At 38.3% G+C, this 26,252-nt stretch overlaps 2 protein-coding genes across 2 annotated transcripts; one reads left to right on the plus strand and one right to left on the minus strand.

The window, feature by feature from the left end:
• Nucleotides 1-4,217: 4,217 nt before the first annotated feature.
• fam83d (family with sequence similarity 83 member D) lies at nucleotides 4,218-12,900 on the minus strand. Its single transcript, XM_073826253.1, has 4 exons — nucleotides 12,412-12,900; nucleotides 10,366-10,533; nucleotides 10,154-10,278; nucleotides 4,218-5,614 (listed from the first exon to the last, which is right to left on the minus strand). Exons 1-4 carry the CDS (start codon nucleotides 12,883-12,885, stop codon nucleotides 4,732-4,734), a joined length of 1,650 nt encoding a protein of 549 aa, XP_073682354.1. The 5' UTR covers nucleotides 12,886-12,900; the 3' UTR covers nucleotides 4,218-4,731.
• A 2,634-nt stretch (nucleotides 12,901-15,534) lies between these two features.
• Nucleotides 15,535-26,221, plus strand: zhx3a (zinc fingers and homeoboxes 3a). The gene is made up of 3 exons (XM_073825662.1): nucleotides 15,535-15,855; nucleotides 21,521-24,597; nucleotides 25,092-26,221. The coding sequence occupies exons 2-3, from the start codon at nucleotides 21,683-21,685 to the stop codon at nucleotides 25,123-25,125; spliced, it is 2,949 nt and encodes a 982-aa protein (XP_073681763.1). The 5' UTR covers nucleotides 15,535-15,855; nucleotides 21,521-21,682; the 3' UTR covers nucleotides 25,126-26,221.
• Nucleotides 26,222-26,252: the final 31 nt, after the last annotated feature.

Here is a 26,252-nt window from a genome sequence, read left to right on the forward strand (position 1 = left end):
GAGTCTAGTTTAATTGGCATGACACATACCTGTATTAGGGATGGATGTACAACCATGTGTTGCCAAATTTGTCCCATATCCCTTTCGAATGCTGTGAAAACTTGCCAATGGCATACAACACTTTCAATTCTTATCTTGAGTAAAGTTTTTCCACCAAGCAAAATCTTGCCATGAGTTGCTCGCATCTGTTTCACGTTCAGCATTCGGCTGTTGAGATTTTAAAGTTATACACTGCCAGTCAAAAGTTTTTAGGCAGTAAGATTTTTAATGTTTTTTAAAGAAGTCTCTTCTGCTCACCAAGCCTGCATGTATTTGATTCAAAGTACAGCAAAAACAGTAACGTTTTGAATATTTGTACTATTTAAAATAACTGCTTTCTATTTGAATGTGTTTTAAAATGTAATTTATTCTTGATCAAAGCTGATTTTTTTAGCATCATTACTCCAGTCACATGATGCTTCAGAAATCATTCTAATATTCTGATTTGCTGCTCAAAAAACATTTATTATTATTATTGTTATGTTGAAAACGGCTGAGTAGAATTTTTTCATCATCATCAAATCATTTGCAACATTATAAATGTCTTTATCATAACTTCTGGTCAATTTAAAGCATCCTCGCTAAATAAAATTATTACTTTCTAAAATTTCTCTCGCTCAAAAAAAAAAAAAAAGTATACTGACTCCAAGCTTTTGAATGGGATAGTGTATAATGTTACAAAAGCTTTTTATTTCAGATAAATGCTGATCTTTGGATTGTTCTATTCATCAAAGAATCCTGAAAAAAAAATGTTCTCAACGGTTTGAAATATTGATAATAATAATAATGATAAATGTTTCTTGAACAGCCATTCAGCATATTAGAATGATTTCTGAAGGATCATGTGACACTGAAGACTGGAGTAATGATGCAAATAAAATTTAGCTTTGATCACAGGAATAAATCATATTTTAAAATACATTCAAATAGAAAGCTGTTATTTAAATAGTTAAAATATTTCACAATAGTACTGCTCTTGCTGTATTTTGAATCAAATAAATGCAGGCTTTGTGAGCAGAAGAGACTTCTTTAAAAACCATTAAAAATGTCTCATTGTTTTTGTCCATGCAATAAAAGTCAGTGGGGTTCAGTGTTGTTCTGACTTTCATTATACGGACAAAAATATTCTTCAAAATATCTTCCTTTATATCTATATTTTATATAGAAAGTCATGGCTAAAAATTATTTTCTTTTTGTCTATTTTTCCAATAGATGTATCATGATACATTAACTTAAGAATCAAAGACTTTTTTCTGAAAATATGCATCTAAATTAAACATAAGAATGCCTAAAACGAAAAATAAATAAATCTGAAGGCCAGAACCAGCAGGCAGAAAAATGGTCTTGTTTTCCATTTGAATTAAATTGATTTTTCTTTCCACATTGGCAGATTTTTTTGGTTTAAGCATAAACTCACTTAATTTTAATACACTTTTCAGGGGGGGAAAGGTCATCTCCACAGGGTAATGTACCCTGATTTAAGAATGTTTAGATATTTGTACAAAATGATCTTTTTTTATCTTTTGTTTTTTTAATGATTCAGATTTGGAACAACACAACAGTGAGTATCCACCTTGTTTACTCAACTTGAGTTTCGGTGGCTATCCACCTTGTTTTTTTCCGTTTTGTAAATGTATGTGTCTGGCTTCCGGTCTCATCCGCCACAAAACAGCTCATTGGCTGCTTGATATTTTGTAAATTGGTGTGTCTACAGTCTTACCATATTTATTAATTTATGATCTTAATTATGAACACACTGGTTTGAATTGCAAACAGTTTTACTGTTTACTGCACGTCGTTCTTCTTCTCTTTAATGAACTGGAAGTCTCACCCATAGGCTTACTTCCGCATTAAAAAATAAAGTGTATAGATTCCCCTCATTTTAACCAGTTTACATGGTTGGGTTTGAGTAGTGAAGGAGACTTCGTAATACACTGATTAAACATGAACTGTATCTTTAGTAGCAACGACTGCTGCTTAAAAACCACAAGCAGGTTTCATTACTCAAGAGGAGTGATTAAGGCTGTGATCATTGGACAGTCATTGAGCGCTACCTGAGGGGGCGACTGTGGCTCAAAACACTCACGAAAACAAGATAAATAATTAACCGCCAACAATCACTTGTTGTTCTGTTTAATCAAGCTATTAATAGTAAAGCTCAGGGGTGGCTTTTGAAAGTATAAAAATTCAAGGTAGTAAACAACATCTGAATGTTAATTTGTTTGGAGGATTAATTCAGGCCTCCCTTGCCTGGAATTTATGTTGAATATATTAATGTAATGTTTATTCATTTTTAAAATGCACTTTTACATGTTAAAATGTAATTACAATTCACATAAACAACCCATTATACAAAATCACTGTGGACCGCAAAGAACACACAGCTAAGAGAGTCATTCGTCAGTATTTTGGCATTTAGGCCATGAGGCAGTGTGCATAAATCTTCAAGATGATCCAGAAATCAATAAGAGACGGATCCTGTAAAAAAAAAAAATGTGTGAGGAAAAACAAATATAAAGTACTATTGATAGGCTGAGGTCAGTAGGCCTCAGATTTGATGTTTTTGGAAGAAAAGTCTTTTTAAGTTGCACTAGTTTGACCAAAAATAGTCAAAAACAGTACAATTTTAAATACTAGTTTCCTGTTTTAATATATTTTACATATCTGTAATAGTAAAACTCAATTTTCAGTAAGTGCAATGCTTGATCCTTCGTCCTTAAAATATCATTTTAATATGGTGATTTGGTACTCAAGAAACATTTGTAATTATTATTATTTGTTGAAAATGGTTGTGTTGTTCAATGAATTGTCTAAAAAAACCTTTTTGGTCAGTTTAATGCGTGTGTACATTTTTTATAAAGTGCATCAGTCTTATGAAGAGAGTTGAAAGGTGCAAGATAATAGCGCCCTCTTCGGTTTGCAGAGGACTATTGCCGGTGTGACATTAGGACAGAGACAGACTTCCCAGAATTCCTCGTTTTGTAACCACTGTGAACACACAGTTGTTGACCTAAAATAAGGGTAACTGATTTTATACGATTTTTTGGCTTAAATCTGCTTAAGTAACTCTTGCAGTGAGTCAGAATGAAGATCGTTTGTGCAAGATCCATTAAATTATAGTTAACTAAAGTGTGTGTGAAACCACTATCGATGCATTTAATAAAAATCGTTTTATTACACATTACCAGCACAGTGATTTAAAATGAGAAAGTAGTTTTAAAATGTACATACATTCTCTTTTCTTCAGTGGAGACAAGAACGTCTTTATTGACCTTTATACAAAGGATTTCGTAGGATTGGTGTCACGAATTAGCTTTTTTTGAATAGTGACCTAGATATGGTGCAGAATCTTACACATTACTTATTAATTTTATGTGTTAACTTTCATATACTTTTTGGAAAATCCTAAAGTTTTGGAAATTAGGTCAGTTTTTTTTTTTACTGAGATGGCATGGTTTACCTGAATTCACCCTCATGGTTAATGAAACAAGTACAATATCCTACACAGTCCTGAATACTGATATGTCCAGATAATGTTTAGTGCAGCTCTTGAGCAAATTGAGGACAACATAACACAGACATGCAAGTCAGTTACTACTTACTGTATATTAATTTATATAACTTTGCAAAAATATCTTTATTGGCATCTTTGGTTTTATGAAGAACCGTAAACATCCATAAACCCTCTCCACTGCATAAAAGGTTCTTTAGATTATTAAAGTGTTCTTAACATTAGGAAAAATGGTTCTTTTAAGAACTGTTGAGTGAAAGGATCTTTATGGAACCCAAAATGATTCTCTGTGGCATCACTGCAAAAAAACCCTCTTATTTTGAAGAGTTTACACTACTATTTAAAAGTTCACTGGTGAGATTTTTAGAGATTTTACACAGATTTTGTTTTTAAAAGAGGCGTGAATTAATTTGATAAAAATACAGTAAAATGACCAGATTTCATTATAATTTTAAAAGATTGTAATGTCATATTTTAAAATAGAATAATTGAAACATTATACATCTTTACTGTCAACTTTAATCAATGTGATGCATTTTTTTTTAAATCTATTTTATTCACAAAATCTAAACATAGTAAGTGAGCCATTATGAAGGAGTGTGACAAAATTGTTTATCAAATAAACAGTTTTATTAAAATGAGGCAGTCATGAATTTAACATTTTTTTTTTATCATTCAGCATCTTGGTGAAATAAATATTCAAATGCCTCAAGCATAGCCAAAGTACCAAACGTTTCCAATTTAGTACAATTGTTTTGATTAATTCCTTTCACTAACATCCAAGGCACATCAAACACAGTCATGAGTGACTGTTGTTTTTTTATATATATGTGAATAAACTAATAGTGTTACAAAGAAGGTCATTTTCAGAGCTTCACAACTTTAAAAAACACAAAGTAACAGAGACTGTTTTTTAAACTGGATTTCAAAATATGACTAAAAAGAAAAGTACTTTGGTCTTTCTGACTACAGTATATAAAGACTGCTTATTCCCCCATCTAATACAATTAAAGCTAAAAAAAAAAATCAGTATCGTTGCACATTTGTCCTTTTTTGTATTGCATACACATCATTCAGAATATTTTTCTGATTAATCTACAAAGCTGTTTTTTTTTGTTTTTTTTAAAGTGCTGTACTAAAACATAGCAGACCACCACCAGCGCTGTTCTTCTGAGTTTGTGTTACTGCAGACATCTCGACCTGGGCCAAGTCCCCATAATCGCATTGTCAAGTGTACCATGAACCTGCCTGCCCTCTTGCTGACCCTTACGTCCTTTGTGCAGACCAGGCCTCAGTGCTAAGTTGGTGAGGTCCACTAGTTCCCTCTTGTGAGAAAGCAGTGTCACCATGTGGTCAAGCTTGGAGCGAATGGAGCTGTAGTGGTGCTGCCGCTCTTTGGTGATCTTGAGGAAGCATTCCCTCATGGTGATGTCTTGTGGAGCAAGACAGACAGGTGGGTGACAGTCCACCTCTTGTAGGTTGCAACTGGGGTTGCTGCTGAATGAGGTTTTCGTTGTAAGCTTGTCGGCGCATGTTTGCACGCTCACATCTGCCGTTTGGCAGGTGGTTTGTGTTGAGATGTCACAGGAAGGTACAGGGGGAGAGATCATTACATCGACTGTCTGAGTCTGAGCAGTAACATTCGTTGCCGGCACAGGAGGAGGGTCATGTGAGGCGAGTGCTTCCTCTCCGAGTTCTTGCTCGATCCAGTCTTCACCTAGAGTGGAAGTATCAGAAAGTGGGTTACTCTTTCTGTCTCTATCTTCAATGTCTTTATTCATCTGTTGGATCTCTGGGGTATGAAGTCTGGCTGGAGTGCTCGTCAGACATTCTGGTTGAGGCTTTGTTGTTCGTGCCAAGTAGGAGGGAGGCGTTCCAGGTGGTTTGAGGACAAGATGGTCATATAAACCGCTGCTTCTGGCACTAGAGGGAGCTCTTGTATTCGCTGGCAGAGGTAGGGACTGGGCATAGAGGATGCGGAACTCTTCATCGAATTTCTCGGTTATCTGGCCAGATAACTCGATAAGGTTGCTGCTGTTTAGTTTGCCATCTGTCCAGTTAAACCTGTAGATAAAAATGTGCCAACATAAATAGGAAATGTATAAATAGAACTGGAGCCGTATCTATTATGTACTGATTGCCTGACATTTACAAAGTTAAAATCGATTAATTTGAAGTAGCAAATTTCTTTATAATTATTCTACACTTTCTGAAAGGATACACCAATGCAAAATAGAAAAATAACATCAAAAAAGAATATTTTGAAGAATGTTTTTGCCTACGCAGTGAAAGCCAAAAAAGTCCAAAACAATACTGGACCTAAGTGACTTTCAAAAGACATTGTAACACGAGCAGAATGAATGTTTTTCATAAAGCCGTTATGATGTAAACTTTAGAATTCATTAAATTATGTTCGTATTTTGAAAATGTTAGTCTGTATGAAAGGAATGTACACCTGCACATTAAAAAGGTGTGTAAAACTGATGACACTGAATTTTAATGCACTGCCATAATGTTTTATAAGTTCATTTGCCCTGTTTTTTTTGGGTTTTTTTTTGCACTTTTGGAAGCCCATTTCTGCCACTGAATATTTTTTTTTTTTTATTGTGACTTTTTTCCTTAGAATTGCGTGATACAAATTCACAATTGTAAGAAATAGAAACAGAATTATGTGAAGAAAAATGCCAGAATTGCGAGATAAAAACTTATTTGCAAGAAAAAGTCAGAATTGCGCAATTCTGACTTTCTCGCAAATGCGAGTTTATATCTCACAATTCAGATTTCTTTTCTTGCAAATGAGTTTATCTCACAATTCTGACTTTTTTGAGTGATACAAACTCACAGTTGCAAGAAATAAAGTCAGAATTGTGAGATGAAAAAAGTCAGAACTGTTCAATCAGCTGATCACTTGAATACGCTGAATGCGTTGCCTCAGAAGCAAATCTGACTGAAAAGACAAGAAGCTATCAAGAAGCTATCTTGTCTACACTGGATACAGTATACAGATGCATTTTTACTTTCTGACACAGTCCACGAGCTTGAGTCTGTCGTCAATAGGACAAAAGAAGTGTAAGAACATTAAATTTGACACGTTTGATTTAAACAGCTCATTTGCGCCTTTGTACAGATATCAGAAGGATCAAAGCGTATGAAAAAAGTGGATAGTTTATTTCTAACGGCATCCCAGATTGTGTCAGAGGATTGTTCGGAGTATTTTGTTTTGTAAACGAGGCACAGTGTCATGGAGAATTCACAAAGAAAGATTTGTTGAAAGATGAAGCAGTACTAGATCTGACTGCAGCTGCATCACAAACTGTAAGTAAATTATTTCATATTGCTTTGTCTAGAAATTACTGTTTTTTTTAAATTATGTTGTCAAAACACCCACATGCAAAAGCAAAGGGGTGTTGATATTGTTTCCTATGCAATGATGTTAGCCAATCATAACAGTGGCCGATTCCTGACCTTAAAGGACAACGCTCCTTAAAAACAGGTCGTTGCAGACAGAGGGTCAGAATAATAATTTTTTCACATATATATTTGTTTTTCTGCAATAATCTTTGTTAACATTATAAGTTAACATCGAGGAAGATATTAAAATAATTTGAAATGACCCCTTTAATATTTATTGTTAGCTATACGGCCTTTTAGTCTTTTTTGTATTTGTGAAATATACTGGAGCCAAACCTGAGAAGGGAGTACAGAATATGCGCTGCGTTCCTAGACATACATAGTTGTAATTCATAGGCGGGAACTATGCTAATTATGAATGAGCGTGCATGTGCGCTCTATTTAACGAATGATTGAAATTATTTTAGAGATCGACCGATATGGGTTTTTCTATAGCGGATGCCAATGCTGATGTCTAGAAGTCAGGGTCAGCCTATGGCCGATATGTGCTGCCGATTTTTTTGGCCGGTTTTTAGGGCCGATATCTTGAAGTTCTTCCCTTTATTTGCATGCTAAAATGTCACACTAATAATAAGTGGATGCACATCATTTTTTAAACTTAACATCATGAACAATGAACACAATGAACCATCTTTCGGATCTTGATTTTGTGCACTGCACAGTATTATTATAAAAGATTTAACCAAAGTTAACCAAACAGATCGAACTGACCAAGTATTAAATATATAAAACAGATAATATAAAAACTTAATTATTTACATAAGTTTAAGAGCTGAGATTAATGTTAAACTTTAATGTTATAAATATAAAATTTTGAATACAGAAATTTTAAATGATTTATATAACTGAGAGGACCTGCCAGCAGATGGCGGCAGGACACTTATTTAATTACTGAATCATATCATTCATTTGATTTGTTCGAACAGCTGATTCCTTCCTGAATAAAGCAAGTGACTCTCTTTATGAATGGAAAATTTAATCATTTCACTAGATTCGTTTAAAAACGCACGTTCATTCATAAACGAAACACCGCTGCTTAAAGGTTGTATCAGCGATTTCAAGCCTGAAACATAAAATGTCAAATTCAGCTGACCTTTCTTCACGATCCGCTCGCTGCCTGCCCCATAAATCGACTGTAAAAAAAAACGCACCAATAGGAAAGTCCACAACACCAACCCCCTGACGCTGATTGGTTGGAACACTGTTTGTTTTTCTGTGGAAAGGTTGGTAGCACCGATTGTTTTTTGGGCATATCTCGGACCCTAGGCTGACCAGAGAGACGCGTTTTTTTTACCGTCGATTTATGGGGCAGGCAGCGAGCGGATCTTGAAGAAAGGTCAGCTGAATTTGACACTTTATGTTTCAGGCTTGAAATCGCTGATACAACCTTTAAATGGATATGCACAGCGGCTCAGTTGTGACTTGTTTCAGAATACATTTGATGACAAAAGAGAGCAAAATCTTACTTTTGACGACGAAATAAAGCAAAATCAGGCAATGGCGTAATCCGCCTGCCACCCACCTGCACCTACATTTGTTCTCTGATTTAGCAAACTGCAAGCGATCTTCCTATTTCTTAGTTTTGCATGATGATATGATGAATGGATGGTTCATTTTAACAGCTGATCTTCACATCGCTGCACACTTATATAGGCTTAATCACTCGTGCTTTTAAGCCAAATCCATGCTGAAAAAAAATTACGTTTACTGACATCTGGACGTGACCATATATGTGACCCTGGACCACAAAACCAGTCTTAAGTCGCTGGGGTATATTTGTAGCAATAGCCAAAAATACACTGTAAGGGTCAAAATTCTTGATTTTTCTCTTATGCCAAAAATCATTAGGAAATTAAGTAAAGATCATGTTACATGAAGATTTTTTGTAAAATTCCTACTATAAATATATCAAAATGTAATTTTTGATTAGTAATATGCATTGTTAAAAACCTAATTTGGACAACTTTAAAGGTGATTTTCTCAGTATTTTGATTTTTTGCACCCTCAAATTCCAGATTTTCAAATAGACATATCTCGACCAAATATTGTCCAATCCTAACAAACCATACATCAATAGAACGCTTATTTATTGAGCTTTCATGTGATGTATACATCTCAGTTTTGTAAAATGTAACCTTATGACTGGTTTTGTGGTCCAGGGTCACATATATATAAACTCGCAGTATCTGAGGTGACGGAGAGGACGTACGGTGCGGTGCGGGCGCATCAGGTGCAATCATCAAATATATTTAAAAGGAAGCTGGCGCCACGGTCATGACCACATAACTCAGGTTCAGATTTTAGAAAATGTAGTTAATGTTTAAATCATTATTGATTTATCTCATCCACCCGCGACCCACCCACAAGTAATTAGAATGCATTTTTTTTATTACCCGACCCACGGATATAACCACCCTCCGTGATCACTGTGTCTGAGCGAGGCGAAGTAATCGCAAAGCTGCATTGTTTGTGAGAGCCGCCGCCTTCTCCACCCCACGCACAGAGTGAAATTCTCCGACTCCAATACAGGAAAAATAAAACAGAACTTATAACTCTGGGGCTAAAATGTTAGCAAGCTGTTGATTGTTTTCGACTACAGTCCTTAAACTTAACTGCAAGCAAACCTTTAACCAGCCGTAGCATTATGCCAGTTCCCAACGGTTCTATGCTTTTCTTTCACTAACTGAAAGCAACACTTCATAGTTTACTAGTAATATGTAGTAAATATATGACCATAGGACAGAATTTAAGCCTTACATTTATCTCTCAGAACTGTTATTGAACCTTACAAAAGTTTTGGCTTGGGGTCCTTCACAGCAGCGCGTTTTACGCACCAATAACACGGGGCTGCCCGCAGACATGCCTGACTTTAAATCGGCGCTACTAAACACGGATGTCGGCCAATGCCGATATATTAAAAAATGACAAATATCGGCCCGATATATCGGCCGAACAATATATCGGTCGACCTCTAAATGATTTACATACACACGTTTAAATCTGATGTTTCGGAAACATTTGTAAATCCAGAGGAGAGTTTTTGGGAAGGTCTGTTTTACGGCCAAATTAGAAATTTACTAACGGAAGTTTCATAAATGAGGCCCATTTTTCAAAATACCTTTTTTGTGTTGCACAGAAGAAATTAATACAGTTTTGAAAGATAAGATATTGTGGAAAAGTGGTCTTTATTACCTATATGAACCTGTGGCCACTCTGTTTCCATCAATCAGCATGAAACGCTCATGAACCTTCCCAGTGATCCGAGCACCTGATCTCATGTAGTAGGTAGAACCTGTTACGGTTCGTACTTTCATTTGCTTCAAAAATATAAATAAAATAAAAATTAAAGAAAGCAATTAAATATGATTAAATATAAAAACAACATTAGCATTAAGAACTCGTACCAGCAGCTCATCCAGCTGTACACGAAGGTTTTTACACATCTGTAAGAATGAGGGAACAGAAGTCTGGTCTAAAAGAATATACACAGGAACTCTGCGGCGTATGCAAGCTTCCTGCAGGTCTTGGAAGATATCCAGGTCTGTCAAAGAGTCTGTTACAATAGCAATCACCTAAGGATAAAAATCACTTCTGATTAATGAAAAATTAACAACAGTAAACAATTCTTTATGCAACTGAGTATTATTTGGCTGAACACGGCGGGAAATGAATTAACAGCTTAGAGCTTCAGCATCAGTGAACTCAACGTTCTAGCTCATTCGTATGATCGTCATGACTGCACAGCCGCTGGCTACACACCTTGATGATTTCTTATTACATTTGGCCTTTAAGTACATGCAAGCTGGAACAGATCCAGGCTGCCTGGAGGTATAACCTCAATACACTCAGCTCAAAAACCCCTTCATTTGAAGGACTGAAGAACCTGTTGTGGCACCTCCAGGTTCAGGCCCTCAGAGGTAACAGTTCAGTGTGATAGACGCTTCTGTGCATTCCTACCATTCCACATTTACGATCCAGAGCACTACTTTGAATAAGTCACACGTACCCTTGCATCACCTAAAAAACCCAAAGGCTGATTTTTTGATTAAAACTTAAATTAGAGATTTTTTAAATCATCATAATCTTGAATTCATTGATATTCTTTTCATTGCCGTCGCTTGGTGTTTGATGTCGTTTTAATCCTCTTAAAAGTTTAAACTGGGAAATCTGAAAACAAATTAATTTCCCAACATAACAACAATAAATCAAAAATAAATAAATGAAGGTGTTATGACATCTAAAATATTACTTCTAAATGATTAGTATCTATTTTTCTGCTTAATTATTTTTTAATAATTAAATAATTCAACAGAGACAATCTGTTTCCATTTCATCAGTAGCTAGCTACTCGTTTTTAGTAGCTACACTACTGTTTAGGTAAAAACCTGTTTAAAAAGAACTAGAAATATCTACTAGTAAAAAAATCAGTACCAGCAACTACTGGAACACACACTTGTTGGAAATAAATAGCTGATATGAACCACATCTACCAAATCAACACAGAATCAAATCTGGTCAATTTAAATTAAAATATGTTACAGATTACAACAGAATAGTTACTAGTCACTGTTGGGATAATGACTAGTACTAGTATGCATTGAATAGTAAAATTTAAAAAGATAGTAGTCACTATTGGATTACATACTAATAGTTTAGGAATAAATACCAGTAACAGAAAAATATACGTCATAGATGTGTTTATAGTAATGATTAAATGTTGTATTCTCGTAAAGTCTCTTCTGCTCACCAAGTGTGCATTTATTTGATTCAAAGTACAGCAAAAACAGTAATGTTGTGAAATATTTTTACTATTTAAAAATAACTGCTTTCTATTTGAATATATTTTAAAATGTAATTTTTTTTTTCTGTGATCAAAGCTAAATTTTCAGCATCATAATAGTTTTCGGTGTCACATGATCCTTCAGAAATCATTCTAATATGCTGATTTGTTGTTCAAGAAACATTTTTTATTTTTATTATTATAAATATTTAATATTTAATACAGTTGAGTACATTTTTTCAAGATTCTTTAATGAATAGAAAGACCCAAAGATCAGAAATTATATTAAACAAGGATGCTTTAAATTGATCAAAAGTGATGATAAAAACATTGATAATGTTACAAAAGATTTCTATTTCAGATAAATGCTGCTCTTCTGAACGCTCTATTCATCAAAGAAACCTGAAAAATTCTACTCAGCTGTTTTCAACATAACAATATTACATGTTTTTAGAGCAGCAAATCAGAATATTAGAATGATTTCTGGAGGATCATGTGACTGGAGTAATGATGCTAAAGCTTTGAAATCACAGGAAAAATACATTCAAATAAATGCAGGTTTGGTGAGCCTAAGAAACATCTTTTTAAAAAAAAAATCTTACTTTTCAAAAACTTTTGACTGGTAGTCTGTATATATAATTTTTTTTTAACAGCATGGCCTGAAAAATACCTCTTTTGCATTTTTTATCATCCTCCTGGCTGCTTCTTTGCAACTATAAATGCACTCTCCATAACTCGGCTGGAAGTAGGCGACGGCACGTGTTACTCCACGGAAGGACCCTGCAGTGAATGCTGGCCAGCCCATCTCTAAAACTGGAGGCTCAATATCAGAGACTTCGGGAAAATAAGTGACAGATGAGCAATCCAGTGTACTAGACTGGTCCAAATGAGAATCGTCTCCAATCAAAGAGAGTGATTTGGGCACTACAGCTGCGCGGGAAATCCGCCTGATCTCTTCGTCGGAGAGAAAATTAGGGATTCTTTCCTTCTGCAGGAATCCCATGAAGGACTCGACTCCACCGGCGACCAGCTCCTCCAGGGCGAGTCGGTGTCTCTCATTATAAAGTTCTTTCAAGTTTAGGTCCTGGCTTTTTCTCGGTGTCCGCCAGCCTGGCGAATCCTCAAGACACTGGGAAAGAGCCATAACTGAAGTTTTTTAATCACACTAACGTTTCCTAAGATGAATACTACACTCTCTGACGCCTGTATCCTGTACTTTCTGAGGTCCCATCCCACCGCTGGACGGCCATTGGTCGGGACGTTGTTGCCAGTCAAGTTGTTGCGTCACGTGCCCGCAAAGTAAGAACGCCATTGGACAATCTTCCCTGCGCCTATTGGTCCAGAGTTTGAATTCGGAGGCAAACAAAGGCGGCGTGTGAGATTCTCCGCTGTGTTGTTGAATGTGAAATACTCACGGTGGTGTTGTGAAACTAATGGCCTCATAAAATACAGGTAATAATACACTACATAAACACTAATATTAAATCAGTTAAAATTATGGCAGCATGTCTAAGCAGCCCTTCTTTAAAACTTCCATTCTTGCTGAAGTAACTCGTAGATTGTTATTTCTGCATATCTAGTGTTTATAAGAAAATAATGCTATTAAAAACAGATGTAGTTATCTTAATAGGTAATAGTATAAAGCTAACAGCCCCATTCTTCTCCACTGTAATCATCATATACTGTGGTCTATATATATATATATATATTTACGCACAGGCACAAACTTTAAAAACTGCTATTATTGCTTGTAGAAATGCAGTTTATTGAACACACTTTGACTGTCATAGCTGTCAGCCACGCTTTTCAGCAAAAGTTAAACATCAAATCAATTATGAAATAAAATAATTCACACTTCTATAAAAGACATAAAATCATCAAACAACTCTTACAGGTATCTCAAATTCACTGACTTGTCTTGATTCTAGGATTATTCAATAGCTATAGCAAAAAATATGATATTGACATTATAGTGGACAAAATTCATTAAAAAATTCTACTTTTTTATGAACTAAGTGTTAAAAACAACAAATAAAATCACTGCAAGAGAAAACGCACATTTACACCATTTGACTCAAAATCGTATTACTGAAATATGTGACCCTGGACCACAAAACCAGTCATAAGGGTCAATTTTTTAAAACAGGAATTTATACATCATCTGAAAGCTGTAGAAATAAATTTCCATTGATGTACGGCTTGTTAGGATAGGACAATATTTGGCCAAGAAAAATCTGAAATCTGAGGGTGCAGAAAAATCTAAATATTGAGAAAATCGCCTTTAAAGCTGTCCAAATGAAGTTCTTAGCAATGCGTATTACTGATCAAAAATTAAGTTATGATTTATTTACTGTAGGAATTTTACTAAATATTGTAATGGAACATGGTCTTTACGTAATATCTTAATAATTTTTGGCATAAAAGAAAAATCGATAATTTTGACCCATATGAAGTATTGCTGGTTATTGCTACAAATATTCCCATGCTACTTAAGACTGGTTTTGTGGTCCAGGGTCACATATAGCCACTGTGACAACTAACCTCAGTTTCCTCTATATAACATTTATAAAGCTAAGCTATATTCGTCGTGCATTTACACCAGAAAATCACAAATTCGTGCCGAGGCCCTAATGAAGGAAAAGCCCAAACCGCATGGCAACCGTCTCGTAATGGACAGTAGGTGTTTTCGGGCTTTATCCAATCAGATTCATCTCTGCCTGTACTGTCAAAAAAAAAAAAAAAAATGCTGCACATCTGAAGGTGTAATTGCCACTGTGGCGTGAGGGGGGAGCCCCTGGATAGCAGGTCTTCCACCACGTCCTAAGAAAAGAAAAGTAAAGACTTGGAAACATTATACGTATTTTATGTGCGCACATAGCCTACAAGGACCGAGTATCACACAACCTGTTGATAATAGACAGGCCGGTGTTTGTTGCACTCTGGTTGACTTGCTGTTATCAGTCCAGAGAGCACAACAGTAGGCTGTGGGAACTCTCAGATTTACTTTCACCTTATATGACCCTCTCAGGAAGAAGTAGTAACCACTGTTTATGAAACAGTTAATGGTTAAAATGACAGAACCAGGGCACATTTGCACACAGCTGTGCATATTTATCACCTTTAGTAAAAAAACTCTATAAATATTTCTGGTGATTAGTTGTCTATCCACCCTATTCTCAAATAAAAAATAATAATAATAGTTTAATATTAGTAATATTAGTGTCTGTATTTAATTGTATGTTGCACCACACCAACATCATCCATTCTATTTTATTCTATTCCATTGATAATACCAATAATAATTGCATTCTGTTGCATGTTGCATATTAATTTCCCCTGGCCACGGTTGTGTAGCACTAGAGATCATATTCTATTCTATTTTATTCTAATATTAGTATGTACAGCATGCCGCACAACAATTTTCAATTTCAGTACCATTCTATTTTAAAAGTATGTATGCTGTCCCGTGTTGCACATTAATTTTCCCCACACATGGTTGTGTATCAATGGAGGTCGTATCATGTGGCTATAAAGATTGAGTTTTATTTTATTGAATGTTATTCTGTTGTAAAATTGCGCGGCGTATTTCATATCCGTGCGGATGTTGCAAACACGCGTCTGTAGTACATGTAGTAGGCACATGCTCACGATCGGTATAGTAGGTTGTTTTCCCCCCTCGTCCTTATACGACCTACTGACCGAAAGCGCTGCTCCATATTTCTGGCTATATTAGACATTTGCGCATGAGTCACTCCCTTCAGTGTGTCTGCTCAGCCCGTCCTAGAACAGAGAGGGGTAGGATCAGGATTTTGGGTTTGGGTGACGCGTTTTAATCACGTGCCCTTATTTGAGAGCGCCTGGCGTACATTTCTTTCCCTTCTCGCCACTCCAGCAGCGCCCATGTCAGCCGGGCACATAATCAGTGTGCCATAAAGAAGTAGATGCTCCTTATCGCGGTGACCCGACGGGTTCACGTTAGTTCACAGGGTTCATCTGAGGAGAGGTCTCGGCCCCTCCTGTTCCCCCGAGACCCGGAGCGGAGCGAAACCTAAATGTTATTCATTTCTGTATCAATAACGGATTTCCATTCGCAGTCACCAGAGCCGACGAAAAGGTAGGGAACTTTGACTTTTCCAAGAAGTGAAAGCGATTTATTTGGGCGACGCGAACAGTCTCCAAAAGTAGTTCTAGAGGAGAGAAGCGTGCCTTGTTATTCTACTCATATGCGGTGCGTGAAGTCGCCTCTATGTATAAAATGGCGACAGTAGATGGGAGTGCTTAGTTAAAAATTTTGGTAATAGCCAAAATATCGCGCCGCGCTCCACACTCCAACTCCCGAGAAACGTCTCGCCGGATGGAGGTTACTAGTGCCTCAATACGAAGCGAAAGGGTTAACTTACCAGTTTGTTACAGTTTGTTACTCAATGTTCTCGTCTGCTTCCAATTTGATTATTCGCACGCTACAACGTGCCTATGTGATGTTACTATAGCCTGTCCATTTCGGAGCGTCACGCGTCAGATTTCGACTTCAAACGGGGGTCAAAATGGGACCCGTGGCTCGGATTGATCGCCGGCGAGGAGCACGGAAATACTGGCGCATAATCGATTTCCAAAAGTGATCTTTACGATGACGAACCTTTCGGGGGTGCCTGTAGTTTGAAGCTGGTGCAGATCTAGACAAGCACACGCTATCAACTGTTAATGGGTACAGAATGTACTCAAACTCGGATTTAACTCCAGATCATAACCCTGGCCCCAATACACCGCACATTATAAATCATTCTTTACAATCATAGGCTCTCAGAGCATTTCATCTCAACTCTCTGCCTCGAGCCTCTCTCCACAATAAACATCACTTTCTGCCAAAGCACGCTACTTTTTGAAAGTTAGCATGGTAAAATAAGATGCCTGCTTTCTGTAGGACTCTTAGCATGCAGTGTGTTTTGGGTGAACGTCTGTTCTCTAGTGGGAATGGTGTTCTGGTCTGCAGTGTTGTAATAAGGCAAGGCAATATTGCCTTTCATCCTGAATTTGAGCAATTAGGACAGTAAAGCGTTTAGAATGTGACCTCCGCAAAGTATCTGTGCCCACAGACTGAAGAAAATGCAATTTGTACATACATGCACACAGTTTGCCCTTTTTTATTGTGTCAGATTAGGACAGCATGACGGGGCTGAATGTTAAGTCTCTTTATTGTATGTTGATTTCCAGTAAAAGCTGGCCGTTTATGTAATATTCCTTGAATTAAGAGAGGGGAATTGTCTGGCTAATGCCAGCTGGATTTCTAAGCAGAATTATAATTACGGAGGCTCTCTACGTCCTCTTATCCGTGCTATAAAAGCAGTCAGAATGATTAAATTATTTATAATGAAAAGCTCACTGTGCATGTAATAACAAAAAATGCCCTTCTGTGATATCTCACATTACCTTATTAAATTTGTAAATCTAAAGAGTGGATGAATGACAGATATTGAGCTCCACAATAGGAGCATATCCGCAAAAGGTCCTTGAAAAGCCTGTATTAACCTCAGTACTTTTTGAGACAAACTTTTGGCTTAACGGCGGAGTGTCGGCCGTACAAGTATTTCAGCTGCTCCAGCGTGGTTTTGTATGGAGGAGCCTGGCATTCGCCGAGACCTGGCACTTGACTCAGTACAATTCATGGTGCTCCGCCATCTTTCTTTTTTGTAACTAATGAGTGTGTCGCACCGGTGATCAAACTCAGCACATCGCATCAATGATTATTTCTCTCTTATCTGCAGCCTTGCGAAGTACTTTCTTTCACGTTTCACGTTTCTAAGTCTTTACAGTAGGAGATTTTTGTGCCGTAAGAATTCTGAAAAACGCAAATCGTGCCTTTTGTAAAATTCTGGGGTGCTCTGTTCATGACAAAAAAAAAAGAAGAAGAAGAAAGAAAGAAAGAAATCTGCCATGATTACAGAGCGGAAAAAGGGACGGATCCTCATTTGTTTCCAATTTGTATATTGGCATAAACAAATAGCACAGTCAAATAAAATATTTGGAGTTTTGTCTCTTTTGGGTTGGAGGGCTACAAAAAATGTCCCCCAAGTGTGTTTTTTTGCTGAAGAATAGAGGATTTAGTCCCCTCTGTGTGTTGTGGGCAAGGAAAGGGAAAGGAGAGGGGTTGCTATGGCAATGTTAACACATGAGTGGCAGCGCAGACTGGCCTCCCAAGAGTCCGTGCAGCAGTCACTGAGGTAAGGGGGGCAAAGCGGGCACTTCTGATGGCACCCAGCTTTCTGTAGTACTCGCATAGGCTTCATTGACTGGATTTCGACGTAAACACGGGCAGCCCAGGAATAGCTGATGGTACAAACGCCTGTGTTGGTGGCATTTTGCTAATGAGTCACATCCTATAATGAAGGTGAACTGTGGGATGCCTCAGCGGCGCTTTGGTCTCTACATAATTAATGTGGACGTGTTTGACGGCGTCACTGATATAGCTCGTACAACGTTGGCATGTAGTCACATGCCCATCTTACGTACTGGCACACACATTCAGGAAATATTTCAATGGCATGCAAGCATTGAGGGCACTGCATATGGCTTCCGGCTTAGTGTCATATTTCCCTGGTAACTGGGAGCGCCATTGTGTACAATGAAGAAAAATGGTCACGACAACCCCTTACGCTGACCTCCTTTCTTCTTGTACTTATAGAAATGTAATTATTACAGCATGTGTGCGCTGACCTTTGTTATGGCTGCTTGGCGTTAAACAAAAGTCTCATTCACGCAGCACTTATAAAAGATGGTCATGTTAAAACCGACCGATATCCTTACTGGCTTATTCAGCTCAACCTCATGTAATAAAGCAGATCCAGTCTGAGAAATAAAAGAGGACGTCACGATCGTGTCTGGGAGCACTGTGTATTTTGGGCCGGTTTTTTTTTCCTGAATGGTTTCCTCCTTTATTTAAAAGACAGCTGGAAATGGTGGAAAAAAATATATACACATGGACACCACATTGTTTTTACCCAAAATGTATTTTTAGTCTAATGAAAGAGAAGCTTACGAAAATTCAGAGAAGTCTGAGAGATTTAATCAGAGCGCGTTACTCGTCTTGTGCCAGTTTTTGAAAGGGGATGTTAGGATGTGTACACAGCAGTGACTTTATTACATATGGTGGACGCTCAGATTAGCAGTCAATACGAGATATTTACATAATTGTTAAAGCGGAATGGCAGGAAAAATGTGAACCGTGGATGAACTTTATCCTAAAATGCTCCCGCACTGCCTGAAGTGTAGCGTGTGGAGGAGTGCACCAAAAAAGAAGAGGATTTAGGGGTGTGTGTGTGTGTGTGTGTGTGTGTGTGTGTGTGAGAGAGAGAGAGAGAGAGAGAGAGCACATGATCAAATAAAAGAGAAGTGGGTGCAATATGGCATGTAAGAATACAAACATACTCGCAGCTCAAAAAATGTGACTGTTCATTTTGAAAATTCTGTTTATTTTAGACCCCTTATCATGAAAAAAATTTCCTGTTGCTGCGCAGAAAAATAGAGATTTTATTTCAGCAGCATTATGAAAGATTTCCATGCTGAGAGTCTATTGATATCTTCACAGGCTCATTCAGCGTGGTCCCATGTAATAAAGGACGTCCAGTCCGGGATGCTTCGGCCTTTAATCAATAATGAGAGAGGATCTTTTATTATGTAAGGCCCGTATTGCCAGGCCTTTGGCCTCATGCTGCATTTAATACCGCACGCGTCACTATCTAAAATGTTCAAGCAGAGCCAGCCTTATTAAATGTGTAACACGTAACATGATGTAATATTTCAGTTTCGAACCGCTCAAAGACGCAAATGTAGGTCAGCGTTGTTGTGCTAATTTTCAAGCAAATCCACTGCATGCCTTGACTCCACAGGTTGCCGGGATAAAAAGGCCTCCGGTTTCTCCGCTAAAGCTACCAAAGTACAGAGGCGCACAGTAGCAGGATAGACTGTTTTGTGTGAGGTTGGTTCACCCCGGTGCTGAAACACGAGGCCTCTCTCTCTGAGTTCTCTTTTCAATAGCTCACTGTCTGGAAACCTCTTGTCCTGTGTCTAATCGCACGTCTCGGTTGCCAGATAAAGCATCCCATTCTTTGACGAGTGACCTGTTTTTTATATAACATTTTTGAACCATCTCTTGCTTGTCCGGTGCTAATCAGGCTAGTGGTTCAAAGCTTGGGTGGTGGAGTCCTCTAGATATTGGTGTGTCTGTTGTGGTTAAATAACATTTTATGGTTTATATTAGCAGAATCTGGACAGCAGATTTTTCTTGCCATCTTTGTGCCCTCATTCGTTCAGACGAACTCCACAAGATTTTAACTCCGCTGGAACTCTATAACAGCTCTATAACAAATAAGATAAGCTGCACACATTTCACTTACAAAGACATTTTTTCTCTTCAGAACAAAGTTTCTGTACACACACAATTATGAGCATGTTTATATTACTAAGCGACTCTATTCAGAGATGTCTTTCAATAGCCCTGATTCATGTCAGGGGTTAACATCCATTGATGAAATCTGAGTATCATGGACTCGTAAGCAGGCTGAACATACAGTAAATGCCCACGTCTGGATGCAGGGAACCAGGATTACAGCATAAGATGCTGGTGACCTAGTTTTATTTTTATTTATTTATTTTTCTGGCAGGAAGGCAGCCGTCATGAGAAATAAAAGAGTCAGTTGCAAAAGAGTACGTCATGGCCATGTCTGAGAGCATGGTGTATTTTAGGCAGTGTTTTTACTTCTGAATGGTTTTATCTTTTTTTTTTTTTTTTTAAACACAGCTGGTGATATTGAAAAAAAATCTATACACATGGACACCACATTGTTTTTATCCAAAATGTATTTGTAGTCTGATGAAAGAGAAGGTCAAGGAAATTTAGAGCTAAACACCAAACAGAAGTCTTGGGTGGTTTAATTAGAATCTTTCGCAGCTGCATAATGCATGGAAAATCAAGTATTATATTACTAGATTTATTCACCAGCTAGTATTTAGCTGAAGTATTGAAATGAACTAATTATGTGCTCTGCTATCGGCTTTTAAAATGGAGACAACACATACTTTCACAAATCTTTTGTTAGCGCTATTATTTTCTTCAATAGGCATACATACATTAATGTTTCAAACATATAAAGTCAGCTACATATGGTAGATGTAAGAATCCTTAAAATATATTTACATATTTTTAAAAACAGAACAGGTGGAAAAATGTGAACCACGTATGAACTTTATCCTGAAATGCTCCCTTACTTCTTGAAGTGTAGTGTGTGGAGAAGAGCAAGAAAAAGAAAAAGATTGAGAGAGTGAGTGTGTGAGAACATATGTATAAAAACTAGGTTTGATGTGCTACATAGAAATACAAACAATCACATTTTTGGAAACAAACGTTTTTGGAGTATATTTATAACAAGAAACGGTATCTTGCTATCTGTTTATTTTAGGTGCCTTATAATGAAAACGTCTTACAAGCACATTTTGTTCATTTTAGCTGCTCATAAAAAATAGAGATTTTATTTCAGCGCATCAGTACCGCCAATGTTTCTGCTCCTAATACTGAACCGTATTTAGCTCTGCTAGGAAAAGGTAAATGGAGTTTTAACTTCATATTAGTGATTTGATTATAATAAACATTAAACAGTGGTTGGTCAGAGCGTTTCAATAAACGTCTCTCTTTTAGAACAATTTTTTAATGCATATCCCATGCTGACATTAATTTCTATTTCCTATCATAGTGTTCTATATCAAAATGTCATGTTTTCTCTCCTTAGGTTCACAGGGAGTTGTTACTTCACTCCCTTTTACAATGGGAAGTCCTGATAGCTGAAAATTTCACCAATTTCTGGTTCATCACGGCTGGCTGATGACACCTCAACTCCATACAATTCCAGTATTTGTTTCTAACTCTTCACTCATCTGCACAATCCTACACTATGGCCAGCAAGAGGAAATCCAGCGTTCCCTGTATGATTCCATCAAAAAGCAAGCACATGCGGGAGGACATCATACTCGGATGCTTACCTGAGCTCCTGCCCACAATACCCGAAGACAGCATCCTCAGTATCTCTTCAAAAGATGAGGATACGCAACGATTCCATGATCTGTTGAAAGCCGAACCGAAGACTTCATGCTGGGAAAGGGGAACATACAGCTGCCCTCTGTGCTGCTTTGAGTCCGGAGACTTGAACCTGTTTCTTCACCATTTGGACAACTGTCACATGGACTTTCATGCTCAACCAAACTTCTACTGCTTGTCCTGCAAGGTTTCAGCTGTGAAGTTTGAAGGTCTCGCTTTACATAATGCAAAATCACACCCAGAACTCCAAACAGCGCACAAGAGAGTGTCCTTGCAGGTTACCAAACGAGATGGGGCTATCACAGTGGAGCAAACCCTGTTTACAGAAGAGGATTTAAGTGAATCCGGAATATCCATTACCAAGACACCCATAATGAAAATGACCAAAGGGGGGCACAAAAAAATAGTCGTCTCCCATACTGTTGAGGTACACCGGGCTGAGCCTAGCAGCGACAAGCCCGCAACTGTAACCAATGGCACTTCAGTAAGGACCTTACCCCTAACAACATCACCACATATCATCGGTGGCTTTAGTGCCTCTCCGGTCCACAAAATCCCCAACACACTTGGGATACCAGGGATGCATAATCGTGGTCCTCTGTGGAACTCTAATCCGTCATCGCCTGATTCAAACGCTGATCTCCCAAAGGTCATGATCCCTCTAAGTAGCATCCCCACCTACGATCCAGCCATGGATTTGAGCAGTTTTCTTAAGACGTCTTTTGGTAAATTCCCTTACCCCACCAAAGCAGAGCTCTGTTACTTGACGGTGGTCTCTGGATTCCCAGAGGAGCAGATCAAGCTCTGGTTCACGGCCCAAAGGCTGAAGCAAGGGATCAGCTGGTCTCCCGAGGAGATCGAGGACACGCGTCGAAAGATGTTCAACACTGTATTCCAAGCCACACCGAAAACGTCACGGAATCAGTCGCATCACCCCATTCCCCAACACTGTGTTTCTGTCCAGTCCGCCTCTTTGAGTTCCCACTACTTGCAACAGATACCAAAGGGAAGTGTAATGGGTTGGAAAGGAGGGGTCATAGTCAGCCAGCCTAGTGTGACCCAGTCCACATCCCTTAAGCAGCAGCAGCAGCCAGTGGTCCAGACACCACAGGCAAATATCCATCATGCTGTCATCACTAAGGAAACTGGAAATGAATTATCTTGTCGGACAGCAGAGAACTGCAACTTCGCTGGCAGAGGAGGTAGTGTTAGCAATCATGGACACACTGGAAAAGGTGAGACTGGCTGCAGCTCGTCCATCAAGACTGGCGTTCCCAGGAGTCAAAACAGCAGCTACACTGAGGGCAGCATTATGACTCTGACAAACATAGTCAGGAAAATTGACTGTCACGTCAATGACAGGAACGCAAATTGCACCAGCAAATCTAACATCAGTCCAACTTCCATTTATGGGCAACAGAAAGCATCCAGTAATGCGAAGGAAAACAGCAACAGCAGCTTTGCCACCACCAGCAAATATAACAACGGAAGCACTTATAAGAGCACCAGCCACAGTACTATTTGCACTAAAAGGGAGGGAAACATCTTAGACCACACCAGCAAAAGCAACACTGACACTAGTGTCATTTGTAGCAGCAGCAGCAACATACAAACTGAAGAGTTCATACCGCCCCTGGTCCCGCAGCCTGGAAGCCTCATGGATCCGTCCCTTGGAAAGGGCAAGGTATTACCTGAGCAACCAGTGACTTTGAAGCAAAGCTTTATCCATAACTCATTCCCAGAACAAAAGCAGTTTCTCGCACCCCAAGGTCAACCATACCACGTACGTACTTTGACAGACTCCCAGTCCGCGATGGGGGGATCATTTAGTAACTTGCCCCAGAGCTCCCTTCAGTCCAATTCATGTCTTCAGGAGGAAACGAGTCAGCACTCCTCTCCATCCCTCTCGGCTCCTCAGGAGCAGCATTCTCCAAAAATCCTGCTGGGAGCACCTCAGGTCCAGTCCACAGACTTAACTGCCGTCCACTACAAGGAGCATGACCCCAAGCACTTACCTGCCTTAGACAAAGACTCTAAGCAATCACATTTTGATAAAGAGAGGTTGCACAGAAACGTAATGCAAAAAGAAAACGAAGTAAGGGTTTCCGACCAGCACAGCGGAATTACGAATACATTTTACAAGGCTGACAAGAACGAGCATAGCAACCTAATTAACACACTACATACCTTCACAAACGATAACACTAACAAGGCCAAACAAGGCATGCCACTCTTACGACAATACATACAGGAAGTGGACCAATGGGAAAGCAACAGCGACTATCACAAAGAGTCGAACGTGAGCCCCATGAAGATAAACGTAATAGCGCTGAACAAAGAGGAGAGTTTGTACAAGACCAACAGCAAGCAGCTAATCAGCAAGCCGTTGGAGAACTTGATCAACGATGGTGGTCCCAGCCATAAAAACGAATCTTCAGAATGGCACGAAAGCTACCGGCATCTACCGGTGGACGCTGAGGAGCGTATATCTGATCTAGGTAACACTGAACCACATCAACCGGATAACCTTGCAGGGCTGGAAACGGAGCAAGTAAAACGTGACCTACGCCCGGAGCGGAAAAGTATTTTTCAGAGCCTAGACTCTGAGACTCCTACGCTGCAGATGAAGAAAAAATCAAAGGAGGCTACGATTGATTTAGACAAATCAACTACAGGAGAACAAGACTACTGGGAGATAAAAGACGAGGAGCGTCAGCAACCGATGGGCAACCAGAGTTTGAGGGGGCATCAAGCGCAAGACAGTCAATCAAGGTAATAACTGCAGACCATTGATCAGTTTATTCGAGAAAAATAGAAAAGCTAATTTTGAGCGCCTTCCCAAGAGACGCATTGTAGTTTTTCTAGCAACTGACTTGAGACTGACTGAGTCTGTCTACTACTCTTGGATTGTCACATCACATAGCAGCATTTAAGGTAATCAAAGTAGCGCAAATTTTAAAATTAGTTTAATTGGGAAACAAGAATTAAATTATGTGCATATTAACAACATTTGGCCTTTTGATCAACTTATTTTTGATACAGTATTTTGAATTAGGAGCACGCACATGATTATGTGCTTTATTTAAAAGGCTATTTTTGGCGTTGGTGAAGGCAGAGCTAATGAATTATAGATTTACTCAAAGTGTGTCTTAACGTGAATAAATGATGAAAATTGTGTGTAGCAAAGTGCCGGACTCTCGGATCTCTTGTGGAGTTCACGGCGCGATGCTGTTCGTTGTGTTTACACATCTTTTTCTCCCCTACAGGGACTGTCTGAGAGGAGAGCTTCTGAAAGTTTAAGAAATCCACTCCGTGAGGCGAAGAGGCCGAGGATCCCACATTCATCCTGAACATTAACGTTTCTTGTTTTCTTTGAATATGACAGCCGATGAGATTGTAATACATTTTGTGATGGTCAGTGGACTCGAGTTTTCGGAAAAAGACGGCCCAATCCAGAGAGTAGCCTCTACCAATGTAGGTCTGATTTGATTTAGGTAAACTCTGTGTAGGAAACTATGATGTATATGCTTGAAACTGCACTATCGAGGGTGTACTGGACGTTAGGAATGTCAGTTAGATATTGTGATACTTTGTAACATGTCCGATAATCAGCACTTCTGCAATGCCTTGGGTTTTACCATATACCATATTTCCCTTCTTCATGTTCAGATCAAATAAGTTCTCCATGGCTTATGTTTTCACAAAACATCGAGCAGTTAGCGACAAATCATGCACTATAACTCGCTTTAGTGGTGTCTGTCTGCACACACACACAACAAATTGGCCAGACATTGCCTTAAACGTCACCTTTCTATTTCTATGACTGGCTGCACAAACAAGCTTATCAGCAACTGTGTTGATGTGTGTATAAATTGGGGATTTGAAATCCCAACAGAACTGCTGCTATATCTTCGGAGGTGTTTTTTTTATAAGCATTAACAAGACTATTATATGTGAAAAGCTTACAAAAAAAGAAAAAAAAAAGAAATGTTAATTTATGGTGGAGAAAGTTTAAAACGGTGTGCTTACAATCCGAGGGGTATTACAGTTCTCACAGACAGTCAGATTAAGTGCTCTGCTAACTGGATATTCCCTGTGTTTGAGTTGGGCTACGATATACAAATATATATAATATATATATATATACATACACATTATGCATCATTTATATGCTGCTAAGTTCAGACCATCCAAAGTGAAAAACAGGTGCTTTTCATCCCTTATTATTTGCATTTGTATCCAACGTGGTTTCTCTTTTAAAAGTTAACACAAAGATACTATCTGGACTTACAGTATTACCTTCCCGTCAGTTCCCATTGTGCAGGTCTGTCTAAAAGAACACAGTGCACTGGAGTGTTATCCTTTCTACACATTACAAATCTTTTGGTAATAAATGGAGAATGTCAAATTTAAGAACTAGCGTCTTG

This window comes from Garra rufa, chromosome 20 (assembly GCF_049309525.1).
Source record: "Garra rufa chromosome 20, GarRuf1.0, whole genome shotgun sequence".
NCBI classification, from domain to species: Eukaryota; Metazoa; Chordata; class Actinopteri; order Cypriniformes; family Cyprinidae; genus Garra; species Garra rufa.

Coding starts and splice junctions, on each gene's coding strand:
- fam83d (XM_073826253.1), bottom strand. CDS start 12,885: ATGGCTCTTTCCCAGTGTCTTGAGGATTCGCCAGGCTGGCGGACACCG. Junction 10,534..12,411: donor TGATAAAAAATGCAAAAGAG/GTATTTTTCAGG, acceptor TTTTATCCTTAG/GTGATTGCTATTGTAACAGA. Junction 10,279..10,365: donor TACAGCTGGATGAGCTGCTG/GTACGAGTTCTT, acceptor ATATTTTTGAAG/CAAATGAAAGTACGAACCGT.
- zhx3a (XM_073825662.1), top strand. CDS start 21,683: ATGGCCAGCAAGAGGAAATCCAGCGTTCCCTGTATGATTCCATCAAAA. Junction 24,598..25,091: donor GCGCAAGACAGTCAATCAAG/GTAATAACTGCA, acceptor TCTCCCCTACAG/GGACTGTCTGAGAGGAGAGC.